Source organism: Cololabis saira, chromosome 19 (genome assembly GCF_033807715.1).
Source record: "Cololabis saira isolate AMF1-May2022 chromosome 19, fColSai1.1, whole genome shotgun sequence".
In the NCBI taxonomy this organism is placed as follows: Eukaryota; Metazoa; Chordata; class Actinopteri; order Beloniformes; family Belonidae; genus Cololabis; species Cololabis saira.
Window position 1 is genome coordinate 34,042,038 of NC_084605.1, and position 15,705 is coordinate 34,057,742.

The 15,705-nt window shown below is 38.7% G+C and overlaps 1 protein-coding gene across 1 annotated transcript; it reads left to right on the forward strand.

The window, feature by feature from the left end:
* Nucleotides 1–1,470: 1,470 nt before the first annotated feature.
* LOC133419123 (pleckstrin homology domain-containing family S member 1-like) lies at nt 1,471–14,506 on the forward strand. The gene is made up of 17 exons (XM_061708136.1): nt 1,471–1,550; nt 1,760–1,851; nt 1,953–2,071; nt 2,232–2,366; nt 3,005–3,080; nt 3,178–3,207; nt 4,063–4,113; nt 4,348–4,398; nt 4,639–4,710; nt 4,798–4,911; nt 5,194–5,249; nt 5,398–5,442; nt 5,748–5,873; nt 9,362–9,451; nt 10,758–10,853; nt 13,536–13,671; nt 13,751–14,506. Exons 1-17 carry the CDS (start codon nt 1,526–1,528, stop codon nt 13,820–13,822), a joined length of 1,386 nt encoding a protein of 461 aa, XP_061564120.1. The 5' UTR covers nt 1,471–1,525; the 3' UTR covers nt 13,823–14,506.
* The last annotated feature ends 1,199 nt before the right edge of the window (nt 14,507–15,705 follow it).

A 15,705-nucleotide genomic window follows, 5' to 3' on the forward strand; every position in this document is an offset into this window, starting at 1 on the left:
ACTCTTCCATTTTCTTTAGTTTTTTTCTTTTTTCATTCCCCGATGGAAATTTCCTGAAAGTGTCTCATTCTCTCGACATTGTGTGACAGTTTGTTACACCCTCCACCCGTCTGGATCAGAGCAGCTTGTGTCTGCGCTTGGTCTGATGCAGTTGTATTGAACAACAGACACGCAGCTGCGCAGAGACATCAATCAGCAAGCACATCATTGCACATATATTTGTTGATATGCACAGATTAGTACACATTTAGGTCTGTAATGGAACGTGACTCTTGATATTTAAAAGGGAAAAGAATGGAAAAAATAGCGCGAGGCCCCTTGGGGCGTGAGGCCCCGTGCGGTCGCACGGTTCGCACACCCCTTGCGGCGGCCCTGTCCGAGGGGATACTTTAGATAAACTACTGCAGATTTCTCACTAATGGTTCGACCTCTTTTAACTCGCATACAATCTTTGAATTCCTGTGACCTACTGAACTTAGTTTAGAGAAGTCCTGTGTTCTCAGGTAACTTTGAACTCAGTTTTGATGTGTTTTCTTTTTTGCCTTCCAAACTGAACTTGACGTCCCAGTTCCTTCAAGTTAAACCTTAAAAATCAGTTTTATTTTTCTCATTTGTCACAGTCCACCTTAGAGATGAATGTATGATTCATCCTATGTGAAAAAAACTATGCTAAGAAAAAATGAATACAATCCAAACTTTTTAATTTGCCAATTCTTTTTGTTGGACAAGGAATTTTGAGGTTTTTTAAATACCTGACATGTTTCTGCAATTCCTTTCCCCTTCATCAGCAATCCAACAATCCAAACTTTTTTGTGTTCAAGGTAAACATTTTTACATCATGCATTTGAAGGCCAAAAGGATGCCTTTGTCATACTTCTCCGTCATATAAATCTTTTGAAGCTGTAGTATGACATTTACGATTCTACTAGAAAGTCCTAGCGATTTAAAAAATCCCCAAAAATTAACCGTACTTTCCAGAGGAAACTCAGTCTTTAATAATTCACTCTTGCAAGAATGCAGACAATCCAGTTTCCACTGCCGTCTTTTAAGTGTACAGTATGCCAGTGTACACAAAGGCATGAACTTCCTCATGCAGACAGTATTTAGTCAGACGGCCCGAAGTGCACTGGATCTGTGAACATTAGAGAAGGAGCTGCACAGGTAAGGGTTTTCTGTTGTCCCGTATCTGTATCTTATACCAGCGCTCTGAATTACCATGTGTGCTTGAGTATTGAATCACATTTGATTGCAGACTTCGAGTTCATGCCTGCAGATGCCTCTTCAGTCACTGCATGCTCTCGTGCTTGCTTATTTCATCAGTAACATGTATGAGCAGATTTTTGTGTATTAGTGTTACATTTTCCTTTGATTCACACCTCAACATGGCTTTTTTGTAAGCTCTTCTGTGTGCTTTCCGATTCTTTCAATCCCTCTGCTGTCTTATTTAAAGCTTATTTTGATGCTGTTTTGCAGTGACAGGCAGTGATTGACTCCTGCGTTATTTTGCTCCAGGTGTGGCGTTACAATGCAGAAGTCCAATAGGAATTCAGGTAAGATATTTCCTCTCAGGGTTATATTCAGTCTGTCATGGGTATTTGCAGGTTTGATAACACTTCTCAAAAGTGTATTTTGTGTTGCTCTTGTCAAGAAAACAAAAAATTAGTTGAAAAAACAAGCAAACTACAATGTGGTAAGCTGTGTCTCAACACATTTGCATCCAATTGATGACTGATCAATAGGTGTGTATTTTGTCCTGCAGGCGGCGCAGTTTTCTACAAGTCGCTGACCGATACCACAGAAGTCAGATGTGGATACTTGTATAAATCTCCCTCAAAGCAGCTGAGGACAGAGGTGCCTGTCTATGCTCAATAAGTGCAAAAATATGTATGGTCTTTGCAGTTTGCGTTTGTTTTTAATGCCATGGCAATCATTTGATCACTTATCTTCTGCAGAAATCATGGAAGAGACGTTACTTTGTCCTCGTTAAAGTGAACGAGCAACAGCATCAGCTCTGGTACTTCAGGAGTCCAGAGGAAAAGGACAAGCCGCTTGGATCTATAGATCTGGCAAAGTTAGTTCTAACATTTAAAGTAATGTGTTACAATTTAAATGCATCTGTCTGTCATTTACTTTTCCATCATTTTATTGCAAGATCTATACCCCTTTTCAAATGACATCATGCTGGTACAGCAGCATGTGATCTTTTCTGTCCCTTTTTGTTGCTCCCTCAGAGTCTCAAAGTTGTACGTGAACCCTCAGGGTCATCCGAAGTGGGAGTGGGTCCAGAGGACCTTAAAATGCTCCTCATCCTGTGTACTCTTCCTCAGCACTGAGAATCGAGAGTACTTCCTCGTTGGGGAGACCAGGTTTGACGGTTTTCACGTTGACTTTTGGAAATTTCAGATCCTTTTCCGACTCCCTTCACTTGAACATGCAGCAACTCCAAAATTTAAATCAAAGGCTCTTATCAGTCCTCTAAAATTGTACTTTAATATGAATTAATAGACAATTTTAAAGCTAAATCACTCAACATTTTGCAATCAACAGATCATTTTTTTCTTCCAAATCGTGGATCTGCTTTTAACCTTTTTCAAGTGCAGATTGGTTTGTGTGTTTCCTGCAGAAAACAGTTGCATTACATAAATGACCCTTATTTAAAAGTGAGTGACGTTGGGACCAAGATTCAGGCCACAGCTGGGTGAACCAGTCTTCCTCTCAAGGCCCCCGCTGACACTTTCACAGCACCTCGTAAAACTCTCCCCCCTGTTCCTCTCCCCGTTTACTATTTTGGGAGTTTGAACAATCAAAAAAGAAATGATGGTGCTGCTTTACCCCTTACTCACAGTTGATCATCTGATAATGGCTTTGCTCACACTAAATTGAGGCTAAATGTTGCCATTTCCACTTTATATTGGATTTTTGGTATTGAATTTTAATGTGTGATGTAAAAGGCGTAATTGCAGCATTTAAACGGGATCTTTACAAATGTGCTCTTTTCTTCCAGCGAGGAGGTGGAAAGCTGGTTCTGTGACCTGTTCGATGCCCTGAAACACCGTCCACATCAGTGTCACAATGCTGAGGTATTTTAAGATTTGAGCTGTTTATAATGGTTTATAAAATAAATGTATTGTCTGTTTTAAAAACTATTTTCCTACTTTTTGTCTACTCTTCTTGAAGCAAAAGAAAAAGGGCCAGTCAGCAGCTCCGGTAAATACATGAAGTCTATTCCTTGTTTATCATCTGATAACCACAACAAATATTCAACTTCCTCAATAAGCTTAATGGTGAACATTTGATGAGATCAATAATACTCTCGTATATGTGTAGTCAGTATAGTCAATAATTAACATATACAGGACTGTCTCAGAAAATTAGAATATTATGATAAAGTCCTTTATTTTCTGTAATGCAAAAATGTCATACATTCTGGATTCATTACAAATCAACTGAAATATTGCAAGCCTTTTATTATTTTAATATTGCTGATCATGGCTTACAGTTTAAGAAAACTCAAATATCCGATCTCAAAAAATTTGAATATTCTGGGAATCTTAATCTTAAACTGTAAGCCATAATCCAGAATGTATGACATTTTTGTTTTTTTAATTGCATTACAGAAAATAAAGAACTTTATCACAATATTCAAATTTTCTGAGACAGTCCTGTACTGTAACTGTTAGGTAACATAAGAAGTTAAATAGGATCATGTTTGTCTATCAGTTTTCAGTCTTGCAAGGCAACCAGCCAAGATTTGCAGTTATTGACTATTACTGTAACTTGTAAAATATGTTGGTTAATTTATTTTTGACCAGAAACATGCGAGCTGTTATTAAACCGTTTTCTGTCATTGTCCTGAGCAGAATACTTCTGCACCTCGTGTTCATGCTTAAGGGAAGATTTTCCTTCTTTAGATGACATGTTTTGAAGCATTTCTTGCTCCAGTGTCACAACACTTGAGACTCTAACAAGAATAATTAACTTAGTCAGTGATGAATGATCAGATCTTGCTGATCTGTATATTACTTTTTTTTTGTAAATAGACTTTCCTTTCTGTTTTCCCAGGTCATTTCAAGCCCTCGTGCACAGGAAAAGAAGTCCCCTGAGGTTACGAAGGTTGGTCAACAGTGTCACAACTGAAGATTTACAAGAAATTGACTGCTCCGTCTTGAATTGTTGCAGCAAACCTAAAACTAATTCAACAGGACCACATACATACTGACAATTAATTTAAATTAATGTTTTGTTGTGAAACTACACATGGACTGCAATATAAGAACTTTGTCAGATCCAATCGGCTTGTCCGTTTCCTCTGGACTCTTGAAGTAAAAACTCTCTACCGATTTGCAGGACCTGGTCGTTAAGATTGGGGAAGCCGGCTCTAAACATTTTTTGCCACCTGTAAGTATATCCTTAGTTATCTTTCTAACTTGTGCACAGAGATCCCCTCTTGATTTCAACACATTAAGTTCCCAGCCAGGTTCAAATCAAATCCCTAACAGGTAACTGGCAGATACAAAACGCAGGCACATTTCTGTGGAGCATCGAGTTTTGTCTTTCATGACTTTGATCAGCATCTTCTCAGTGAGCTATCTGAATATTAGAAACATAAGTGTGTGTGTTTGTTTGTGTGTGTTTCAGCCACCCACAAAGATTAGGTCCATATCTGATCCACCTTCAAAAAGTGTGGATTATGATCCAGAGAAGAGAAAGGTGAAACAAATCCGTTTTTATTTATTTATTGTTTTTAGTTTTTTTCAAAAATAGCATTGTGTATTTGAGCATCTTTCTTTACAGTAGGCTATATTGTTTGATTTCCCAATCGGCCGACAGGAGGAAGACGATGCCCAAAGACGTGCATCTGCACCTTCGCAGCCGATCTATGACCATCCAAGATCCTACCTCAAGTCAAATGTAGGTCACCCAGCACGTTAGGCATTTTTCTTTCCACATATATTTTTATATTTTTTATATTTTTATATCATCACGTCAAAAACTAATGGACTCTGGGATTATAGTTTCCTAGACTCTGTTCTAATAATCTTATGAACCAATAAACCCAAATCCAAAGATATTTAGAATGGAAAATAGAAAAGGTCAAACCGTAATCTTCGATCCAGAGTTGGGGTTGATTCCAGCACCTTTGACCATTTTTCTTTCCTTTTTCTATTTCTCTTTTTCTTCAAATCGAAAAAGGTTGGTGAAAATAGTCGAGGACGTTCCCTCAGCATGGGAACGAGCATGGAACCACTGTGAGTGTTGGTTATTGTTCCCTTTCATAAGACAAGGATCCCAAGACATTTTATTGCAGTAAACCTGGGATCCACATTATTAGATCCCAGGTAAATAATATATAACATTGATTGATTTTCTGCTGATTTGAATAATCGTCTCTTCCAGGTATATTACGATGAAGGGAAATGATGAATATGCCGCGCAGAAAGTGTAAGTTTTCAGTTTACTCAGAGTGAAAGATGCCCACAAAAGTTATCATTTTTTTCTGATAATAATAAAATGTTAATGTGAATGAATGAATGAATGAATGAATGAATGAATGAATGGTTTATTTCGGTTACATTACATTATATGCAACTTAACTTGTGTGCATGTAACTGACAAAACATTAACTCTGTAAACTCTGTGTAACCGAAAAAGGCGTAGGCTGAAGCCGAAGCTTATTTTTACCTATCCTGTAATGTTGATGGTTATTGAAAATAAATGTGTTTAATTGTTAATTGATGTTTTTTTAGTGAGTGTGAAGATGCAGAGGGTGATAAAGGCACTATAATGAGGTCCGTCACGTACGTCTTCGACACATATAAGATAGGCACCCCTCCTCTGTCTACGAATGGAGGAGACATGGCCACTGATGACAGGTGCGTCTTAGATTCATGGAAATGTTTTCCCCTTTCTTGGTCTATTGTTCTATTTGAATAAAAAAAAAAAAAAAAAAAAAAACAGTCAACACCTCAGAGCTTGTTAAACAACTTTATATTGTTAGTTTGCAATGGTTGTGACGGAACCGCTTTCATTTCATGAAACCGCACGGATCATCTTTAATGATGATCAGTGCGCACATATGCACTATTTTTATAGCATGACGCACTTTGCTTATACAATCACACATCTATGAGCTTTTACGGGGCCAATGCCGGGGTGCAGTGTCTGATGAAACAACACGCTGACCTGTAATTTTAAAATGAGCTCAAATCATGCGCTTACTCATCAGTCGACACACTGTTTGACACAATGGCAGAGCAAAAACTGGGATATTTTTATTTATTATTTTTGTTACTTTTTCATGAATTTATTTGTAACTGGAATTGATTTGAGCACATTAGGCAGGAGTGGTAGCCTCACACCCTTTGGAAAATTATTTTACATGATTAGCACAACTTTCCTTTAGAATTTTCCTGAAATCTTTATCCTATAAACTCAAATACTATCCATCCATCCATCTTCTTCCGCTTATCCGTTCCCCGGTCGCGGGGGCAGCAGTCTCAGCAGAGATGCCCAGACTTCCTTCACCCCAGACACTTCCTCCAGCTCTTCCTCCAGCTCTTCCTCCAGCTCTTCCTCCAGCTCTTCCTCCAGCTCTTCCGAGGGGAGTCCGAGGCGTTCCCAGGCCAGCCGAGAGACATAGTCTCTCCAGCGTGTCCTGGTTCTTCCCCGGGGTCTCCTCCCGGAGGGACATGCCTGGAACACCTCCCTAGGGAGGAGGGACATGCCTGGAACACCTCCCTAGGGAGGAGGGACATGCCTGGAACACCTCCCTGGGGAGGAGGGACATGCCTGGAACTCCTCCCTAGGGAGGAGGGACATGCCTGGAACACCTCCATAGGGAGGAGGGACATGCCTGGAACACCTCCCTGGGGAGTAGGGACATGCCTGGAACACCTCCCTAGGGAGGCGTCCAGGAGGATCCGGTACAGATGCCCAAGCCACCTCAGCTGACTCCTCTCAATGTGAAGGAGCAGCGGCTCGACTCCGAGCTCCTCCCGGGTGACCGAACTCCTCACCCTATCTCTAAGGGAGCGTCCAGCCACCCTGCGGAGGAAACTCATCTCGGCCGCTTGTATCCGTGATCTTGTCCTTTCGGTCACTACCCAAAGTTCATGACCATAACTCAAATACTTTTAAGCTAAACCAGGTTTAAATCAGACCTATACATTCAAGTGCAGTCTCTGGCTGAGCCACCTGTGGATTTTCAGTCTAATGAAGCCACTACTGTGGAGTCATTGTTGGCAAAGTTCACACCATCTTGCTGGAATGTGCTACACCTGATGTCCTGATGTAGTGTTGTGCAACCATCTTTTTGTCCCAACCCCTGTTACTGAAAAAACCCTCATGATGACACTTCCATATCCATGTTTGACTATGGGAGAGTATAATTGAGGTAATGCTCAGTGCTTTGATTTCTCTACATGTAATTATTTTTTTAATAAAATTAGCCAAAATGGTTTCTCAGCTTGCTTGCCATCGTTCCTAGAGTTCAGGTCACTTTTTTCAGATTCGATAACCAAACATAACGTTCCTTTCAGTGATGAATTGCTTCAGTCTGACCACTACGGCATAAAGGTCTGACACGTGGAGCTGATGATGAAGCCCTATCATATGTGTTTTTTCTCTACTGCTGCAGAAAAACCTGATCTCCCTCTTAACTCAGTCATGACTGCTTGGTTGAAGCCAGAGATGTCAAGTAACGAAGTACAAATACTTCGTTACCTTACTTAAGTAGAAATGTTGGTTATCTATACTTCACTGGAGTAATTATTTTTCTGGCGACTTTTTACTTTTACTCCTTACATTTTCACGCAATTATCTGTACTTTTTACTCTTTACATTTTAAAAACAGCCTCGTTACTAAATTTCATTTCGGCCTTTAAATAAAAACTATCCAGTTAAATTGCTCCATCCGGATAGAGTGAATTTGGTTGTGGTTGTTTCAGATGTTCTTGTCCAGTTTTGTTCTTACATCCGTTCCCTCAGATTCCTGCAACTAAACTTGGATGTACATTCCAATAAAGGTTAGGATAAATGATAACATGCCTCTGAAGTTTGACTTTTTGCACCATTACAATACTTATAGGCAACTAGTCATCATATCTCCTGCTCTCTGAAACACACGTTAATGCTCAATAGTACACATATATGCTTCTTTAACATATTTGCATTATACTAAGATACATTCATTTTCAATGGCTTTTGTCCTTAATGCATTTTTCTCCCCCTTACATTACTTTTACTTTTATACTTTAAGTAGTTTTGAAACCAGTACTTTTATACTTTTACTTGAGTAAAAAACTTGAGTTGATACTTCAACTTCTACAGGAGTATTTTTAAACTCTAGTGTCTATACTTCTACCTGAGTAATGAATGTAAATACTGAAGACACCTCTGGTTGAAGCCAAACCTCGGCGGTACCTTGGCAGTACCAAACTTCTGACCGGGAACAACAAGGCTGCTGTGCTTACATTTTTGCAAACATGTTCTTGTATCTCTTCATAGATCTGTTGCTTGACAGAATCTTGTCTCACTGGTCTGGTGGACAAATTTCCCCTTTAAACAGCCACTTGTTTTCATGATTGTTCACCTTCCCATCATCCATGAAGGGCTTGTTTTTACCGTTTCCATAGAACATCAGCTTTTAGCCTATCACGTTGACCTCCATGTGTAGTAAGAGCCCTGTGTTAATCACGATACTGCAGAGAATCATCTGCTCTTCACGGCTCCAGCTATTCCATCTCATTATCTGTAGCCTGCCTGCTGCTCTTTTGCTTCACTCAATTTGCTGCATAACAATTATTCATTTAACTCCGATGTCTAATTTTCCATCAACTGCGACCAACTGCTGTTTTACTAAAGCTAAATAACATCTCATCTACGTTTGTCATATGGGTCAAACAACTCCTTATGAATATGCCTTTTAATTACTAAACATTCAACTGCCTTTGGTGATATTGTTAAGCTATTTCTTGCTCCCATGCTGCTCTTATGAAGTATTTAAAGAAAAACTTGAGACGCCTGATCCTGTGTTAGTGTGCCTGAAAGAAACCTGCTTTTTTATTGGCATGCACAATGTTCTTGAACTCTGTCCACTTTTCCTTTATTTGTTTTTATCCACAGGGATGAATTAGAACTTCTATCTGTCCAAGGCTTGTAATAAGATGCCAAAATCTGTTGTTATATTTATTTTTTTCTCCTTTGAGTTACTGCCCCTACAGTGTATCCAGATTGTGTCTGAAATAACCACAAAGCTATAACCTTGGCTCATGACACATAGCAGTCTCTTTGTGGTTTATTTCCTCAGTCTCTCAGCTTCATGGTATTTTGTATGTAATGTAAGTAATGTTTGTTTCCACAGAGAGGAAAAACGTCAGTCATCAGAATTGAGCAGCTGCTCCAGTGATTACGCTTCTCCTGAAGAGCTGGAAAAGCAAAACTCTACTGAGAGGTAGCTATATAGGTTTTGTTTTGTTATGGTATGGGGTGCATAATTATCATCATGTAATTATGGCACATCCACTCATTGATGTGTTCAGTGCATCTCCTCAGTGCTTATACGGGTCCATTGTCTCCTTTCGGATTTGCATCGTAAATTAAATTTCGATGCAATGGCAATGTGGCACAGCAATGAATATGTCATATTTACAGTTTACATAAATTAATAAAATAAAGTATATTTACACAAATGCTTGCAAGAGAACAGCCAGATTACTGTATTTCCACACTATAAGGTGCACTGCATTATAAGGCGCACCTTCAATGAATGACGTATTTTAAAACCTTTTCCATATATAAGGCGCTGCAGTAGAGGCTGGGGTTACGTTCTGCAGCCATTAGACCAAGGGTCGGCAACCCGCGGCTCCGGAGCCGCATGCGGCTCTTTCATCCTTATACTGCGGCTCGAGTGGCTTGGGAAAATAAATTACAAAAAAAAAAACTAAGTATTTAATTGAAGTGTATTTTATTTGTATTAGTTCTTTAATATTTTAGTTCTAAATTGGAAGATTATTGTGATCTTGACATATTAGAATAAATATATTTTATGGTTTTTCGTAGCTCAAAATAAACGTCATACTCGTGAAAGCCGGTATACCCGCCAAAACACACTCCATTCGTCGCGACTTTCAACCCCGGCAAGGCCAAGTATGGAGAAATGTAAGAAAAGAAAAATATCTGAAGAAAATTGAACATTCAATGATGCCTGGGCAGATTCATTTGCATTTACCTCTGATGAGTGGCCTACCAGTAAGCCTAATTTGTGGAGAAAAACTGTCTAACAATAAACGGTCAAATGTCGCAAGACATTTCAACAATACACACAGAGCCTTTGCTGAAAAATATCCAGAGGGAGAAGAGAGAAAAAAAGCTGTTTCGGAACTGATGCGGAAGGCTGATCTGACGAAAAAATCACTTCAAGAAGTGGGTGAAGTTGCGGCTCAATATTGATCCATATACAGTATAAGGCGCACCGGATTATAAGGCGCATGGTCAGCTTTTGAAAAAATTGAAGGCTTTTAAGTGTGCCTTATAGTGCGGAAAATACGCCTTTTCTATGATGTAATTTCACCAGATATAATGTGAATTATCTGGTTTTCTTACTTTGAATAATTTCTGTGCGGTACAAGCTAATAGGTTTAATTACATGTATTCACCTGATTGAATGCACTAAAAGGAAAATATTTTTTATGTTAGAATACTGTGGGCTATAATACCTCTAAATAAAGCTGTGAATGTCTTTCATTTTTTCTGTGTAGTCTGGACTTGAGCGCTGCAGAAGAGAGAGATTTAGAGGTGAAGCAGGCGGATTTGAAAAAGCACCTCACACTTACTGACAAAGATGGAAAACCAAGGTACTGTATGTCGCTGAAAAAAGATGGGCCATATAACTGTAGAACATAAGGTCTTTAAAAGCAGCTGAGCTGGTTTGATTTGAAGCCGATACGTGAAAGCTCATGTACAAGGAATCCATTAGTATTCATTAAAACAGGAAACTGCAGATGTGTGTGCTACTATCATTTGGTGCAGGTTTGGCCTGAGCCAATAAATTACAGATTCCTGCCATTTAAAAACATAGTTCACATCAGGCAATGCTGTGGCCATGATGCTGCATGTCCTTATTTGTCCTTCGTTTGCAGCAGTAGTGATTAATCCTGCTGCTTAACAGGCTTAACATTGTGTTGCAGGGGCTTTCTATTCAGTTGTGAGAGATGATAATAGAAGTTTTATGTATTTATGATGGAATTAGTCACTGCTTCATGGATTTATTGGATTTATTAGTTTAATTAGTTAATTTATTTTCTTATCTTAGTTACAGTATTCTCATATTCCTCACACTTTTGAGAAAATCCCTTCTACTCCCTGAGCAACTCTTTATTTAACTTGAGGAATCCTGGCGGTAAAGTCTACTTATGAAAACATAAACAAAACAAAAGGCTGGTTATTTAGTATATTCAGGTAGGCAAAGTTTTAAGTTTTGGACACATGTTGCTAAACCTAGACCTGAGTGACTTAAGCAAGCCCATACCATAATACTGCCCCCTCAGGTTTGTAATGCAGGCACTTACCCTGATGTGCTGATTTTTAGCATCCGTGCATTTGCTTTAGTAAGGCATCTGAGCGCTTTTAAGGTGGTTTATGAAGATCTTTCAATTTGGAACTGAACACAATGGGCCCGATTTACTAAGATCCTAAATAAAGAGTACTAAATTGCGTGTGCACTGAAAAAGTTTGCACGTGCTGTTGTTGTGTGTTTTGCGGGTGATCAACTAAGATTGCGTGCGCAATTGATAACAGGTGCAAACCGCAGTATTTAAATGAGGTGTTGCGTGTCTAACGGTTTGCGAGCGCAAAATGAAATTTGACGAGTTGGAGTTAGAGATATTAGTGGAAGAGGCAAATTGTTGTGCCGTATTCAGCAGCCCTGCCGTGAAAAGCACCCCCTCGTATATTCAATGATAAGTAGACCAAGAAAAAAAACAACACACTGACACTTCAATATATTTATATATACACACTCACACAAATACATACTTAGGAGTTTATATTATATATATTTACAAATATTATGGAAGACAACACAGTAAGCAGGCTATTAATTAATGACATCAATAACCATTTACCCGATTTTTGTTATCTGTGACTGTGATTGTGGGAAAGTATGACTATTGTGGAATCCATGAGCGCATTTAAACATGAATCATTAACACAAAACTGGACGCTAAACAGAACGTGACACAGAATGAGAATATCATTTTTGTCAGACGAGGGGGTGCTTTTCACGGCAGGGGTGCTGAATACGGCACAACACCGGGGTATGACTGCAGAACAGGCGCACAATAAGAAACTTTTTTCTCCATGAAAACACGGGATTTATTTATTATCACAAATAAAAAAATTAATGTGCCTCCTGTGGCAACCTTTTGCTGAATAATACTCGATTTAACATCGATATTTCTCCTTTTGCATGTGGAGAATCCTCACCACAAGTTGAGCCATCCCCACCCCAGTCCTCAAATCAGGCACCAACAAGCATCCCTGCGTAATGCTGGGCAGATTAGCACCTTCCTTTCGAACGTATTAAATACAGACGCAATCACAATCCCCGCAATTACTTTCAGGCTTGGTAAATCTCATTGCGCGTGGTAAATGGACATATTTGCATTTTCCCCTCCCAGTATTTAGCGATTTCTGGCGGGTACGCCCCATATTGATTATTCATCAGGGCAAAAGTACTAAATGAATTGCGTGTGCTATTTTGCTCATTTGAGAGACGCAGTCCTCTTTGCACGCTGTTAGTAGATCAGCTGGCACTTTGGTTTGCGGGTGATGTCAAGTTTGCACACGTTGTTACGCACACAAACCTTTAGTAAATTAGGCCCAATGTGTTTTGTTTTGTTTTTGTTTAGTTTTTTTCACTGGGAAGGCATCGTGTTGGCATTGCAAATAGATTTGTTTGCATCTAGCACAGTAGTAACAAATGTAACAAAAAAAAAAAATCAAGCTATTACGTGACCTCTGGGAACCTCCTCACTGTGCTTTGCACTGTATGTTACTTCAAAAAGGTGGTACATAAATGAGTTAACAGCACAACTAAACTGCAAGACAGAAGCCAAACCTGCATTGCAAAAGACGATATAATAAAATCCACTTGCTGGCTTCCCTTTTCATGACATGGTCAATTTATCCGATTAGATGAGGGATTATTTTGGTGTCTAGCAAAGCCTCAGATTTATATTAGCTGCAGTTCTAGTAGTTGTCATAAGCAGAAAATACATTTTCAAACAGTAAAAGACTCCACGGTCAAAAGCAGTATAACTTGTTTTGATCTGAAGATATTTTTAGTTTTTCTTAGTAGCACTGATAAAATTCTCAGCATCAGTGGTAATAGGACTTGACAACCATGTCCCAAGTGTAGAGGTCTCGAACAAACTACAGTATATGCACATATAAGAAAAATAAATTCAGTGCAGCTGCAGATTGATGATTGAATCAGAGTTAAGTTGTGTGTGTGTGTGCGTGTGTGTGTATGTCAGCGTGTCTGCCTGGACGGGACAGCCACAGACAGAGTGCCTGTTCCACAAAGGAGACCAGATCCTGGCCCTGAACGACCTGCACACTGGCAGCGTGGAGGACTTCAACCTGTACATCAGCAGGTCACTCAAGAACGAGGTGCGTTCATGACTCACAGACCTTAAACCATGTGCTCAGATCTTGTAATATAATCATTTGTATGCTAATCTGACTTTAGGTGAAAGTGACCATTCTGCGACGGCCTGGATGTCAGCCCCTGCATTGGCCGAACTGCCCCTGCACTGGCTGAGACCGTCATCCTCCCATATGTCTGCTTCTGTTCACATTTATTAGGACGGCTGGGTTTTTTTTATTTTTTTTTAGGACTGTGGACATATTTTATCGACCTCTCACTTTACTAGTTTACCCACTTTGATTTTTTTGAAGTATAAAGCTTAAAATGAAAGATGTTATAGCCTTATATGTAAGCAGATCACATGTGCTTAATTTGCCATGTGCTTGTTTGATTTACAGTGGGTTTGGTGCACATTTTGTTAAAAGGCGAAAAGACTGGTGCCCTGTGTAACGATAGTAACATGATCTAAACCAGGGGTGTCAAATATGAGATTTTCATGCGGCCCGCGAGAAGTTTCCAACGCAAAAAAAACGAAATGTTAATTTACTAAAAAGGAAGGCATAAAATAATTGCCATGAATCGCAGCATATCCGATAATATATTTCTTCTACAAATCCATCGTTATTCCACAAAGAGAGCAGTTTTTGACATTTTTTTAGTTTTCTAGAATGCATTTGCCGATTTTATTTCTTTGTAGATGGTCGTTTATTTTTATTAACTGACTACTATTATATATTTTCGCAGGATGATAAAAGATAGAAGATATTTATTCGGAGAATTTCAGTTTTGAATAAGAGGATAGTGACAAGTAAAACAGTTAAAAGAGAAGTGCTGACTTTTTCGGCACACTGGCGTAAATATCCGCCTACTGTACTGGAAAAATCTCTAAATCACAAAGAAACACTCTCGGATGTAATAAGAAAGATTTTGCTTTTAATTAAATTTCCTATAAAAAAGCGAAATATAAGAAAAACATACTTGTTCCTGTTTATCTTTGTAAATTGATATTAAAAGTATCTTACATAATTTGAAAAAAACCAAGAAATTTCAAGAAAAGATCCTGAAGAAATATATTTTACATAATGTGAGTGTAAACAAGTGCATATTTCCTTTAAAATTAACTAAACTGATATTGGATTAGATAACAATAGTAAAAAAAAAAATTTCGCACCGTTTTTGTTATTTTGAGGCCCGTGAGAAAATAATTGGTCAAATCCAGCCCGCCAAGCAAAATGAGTTTGACACCCCTGATCTAAACTGTGAACTTTTGTCAAATATATATACATATACCGGTATATATAAATATATAAATGTGTCATTACTTTATGTCCTAATGTTTTTTATTATTGAATATATTTGCACAAAAACCTTTCAAAAGAACCAATGTGAAAACTAAATGTTTCCAGCAAAGTCCCAAAGATTTCTGTTGGCCGGGGACATGAGCCAACATATCCTTTAGTTGCCTTCTCTGAGAGTTTGGCTTTTAATTAGTTTGAATAAACATTCTAAGAAAGCTTGCAGAACTAATAATTAAAGCTGGATCTTGCTGAGCTGAGTTGCGTGACTGGAATGGTTGGCATCTCCCAGAGATTGTGATTCATTTTGATTTCCAGTATGTGTCACCTAAGTGACGATGTCTATGTAAGCCACGAGCCAGTGGTTGACAGTTTCCTGACATTGCAGAAACAGAAGGGAAAACCTGTTCATCCACATTCGGATTTATAAAAAGAAAAGAAAACAAATTGGTGGTGGATTAATTAGTAAAAATGTAGATAGACTGTTATTTCAAGTCATTCACCCCTCAAGCAGAGTCAAAATTCAAAATGATGTTGCACCTTAGACTATGTTGGTTTTGTCACTCGTCTGAAACAGATGAGCTGCACCTCCAAAGTGACAAAAAAAAACATTGCATAAGGTGCAGTAACCACAGCCACTCAAAAACAAATCCAACACCAAATTACATTATCTGACACCTTTGAAACTCATCTGGAGTATTTTACTGTGATGTAATGTGAGCCTTTCCAAAGATGGTATTTCAAGTTTTAATGATGTCATTA

Bases quoted from the DNA above. Each gene is read 5' to 3' on its own strand.
- LOC133419123 (XM_061708136.1), top strand. From the start codon at position 1,526: ATGCAGAAGTCCAATAGGAATTCAG. The intron at 1,852-1,952 runs GTGCCTGTCTAT...TATCTTCTGCAG, and splicing joins CAAAGCAGCTGAGGACAGAG to AAATCATGGAAGAGACGTTA. The intron at 4,399-4,638 runs GTAAGTATATCC...TGTGTGTTTCAG, and splicing joins CTAAACATTTTTTGCCACCT to CCACCCACAAAGATTAGGTC.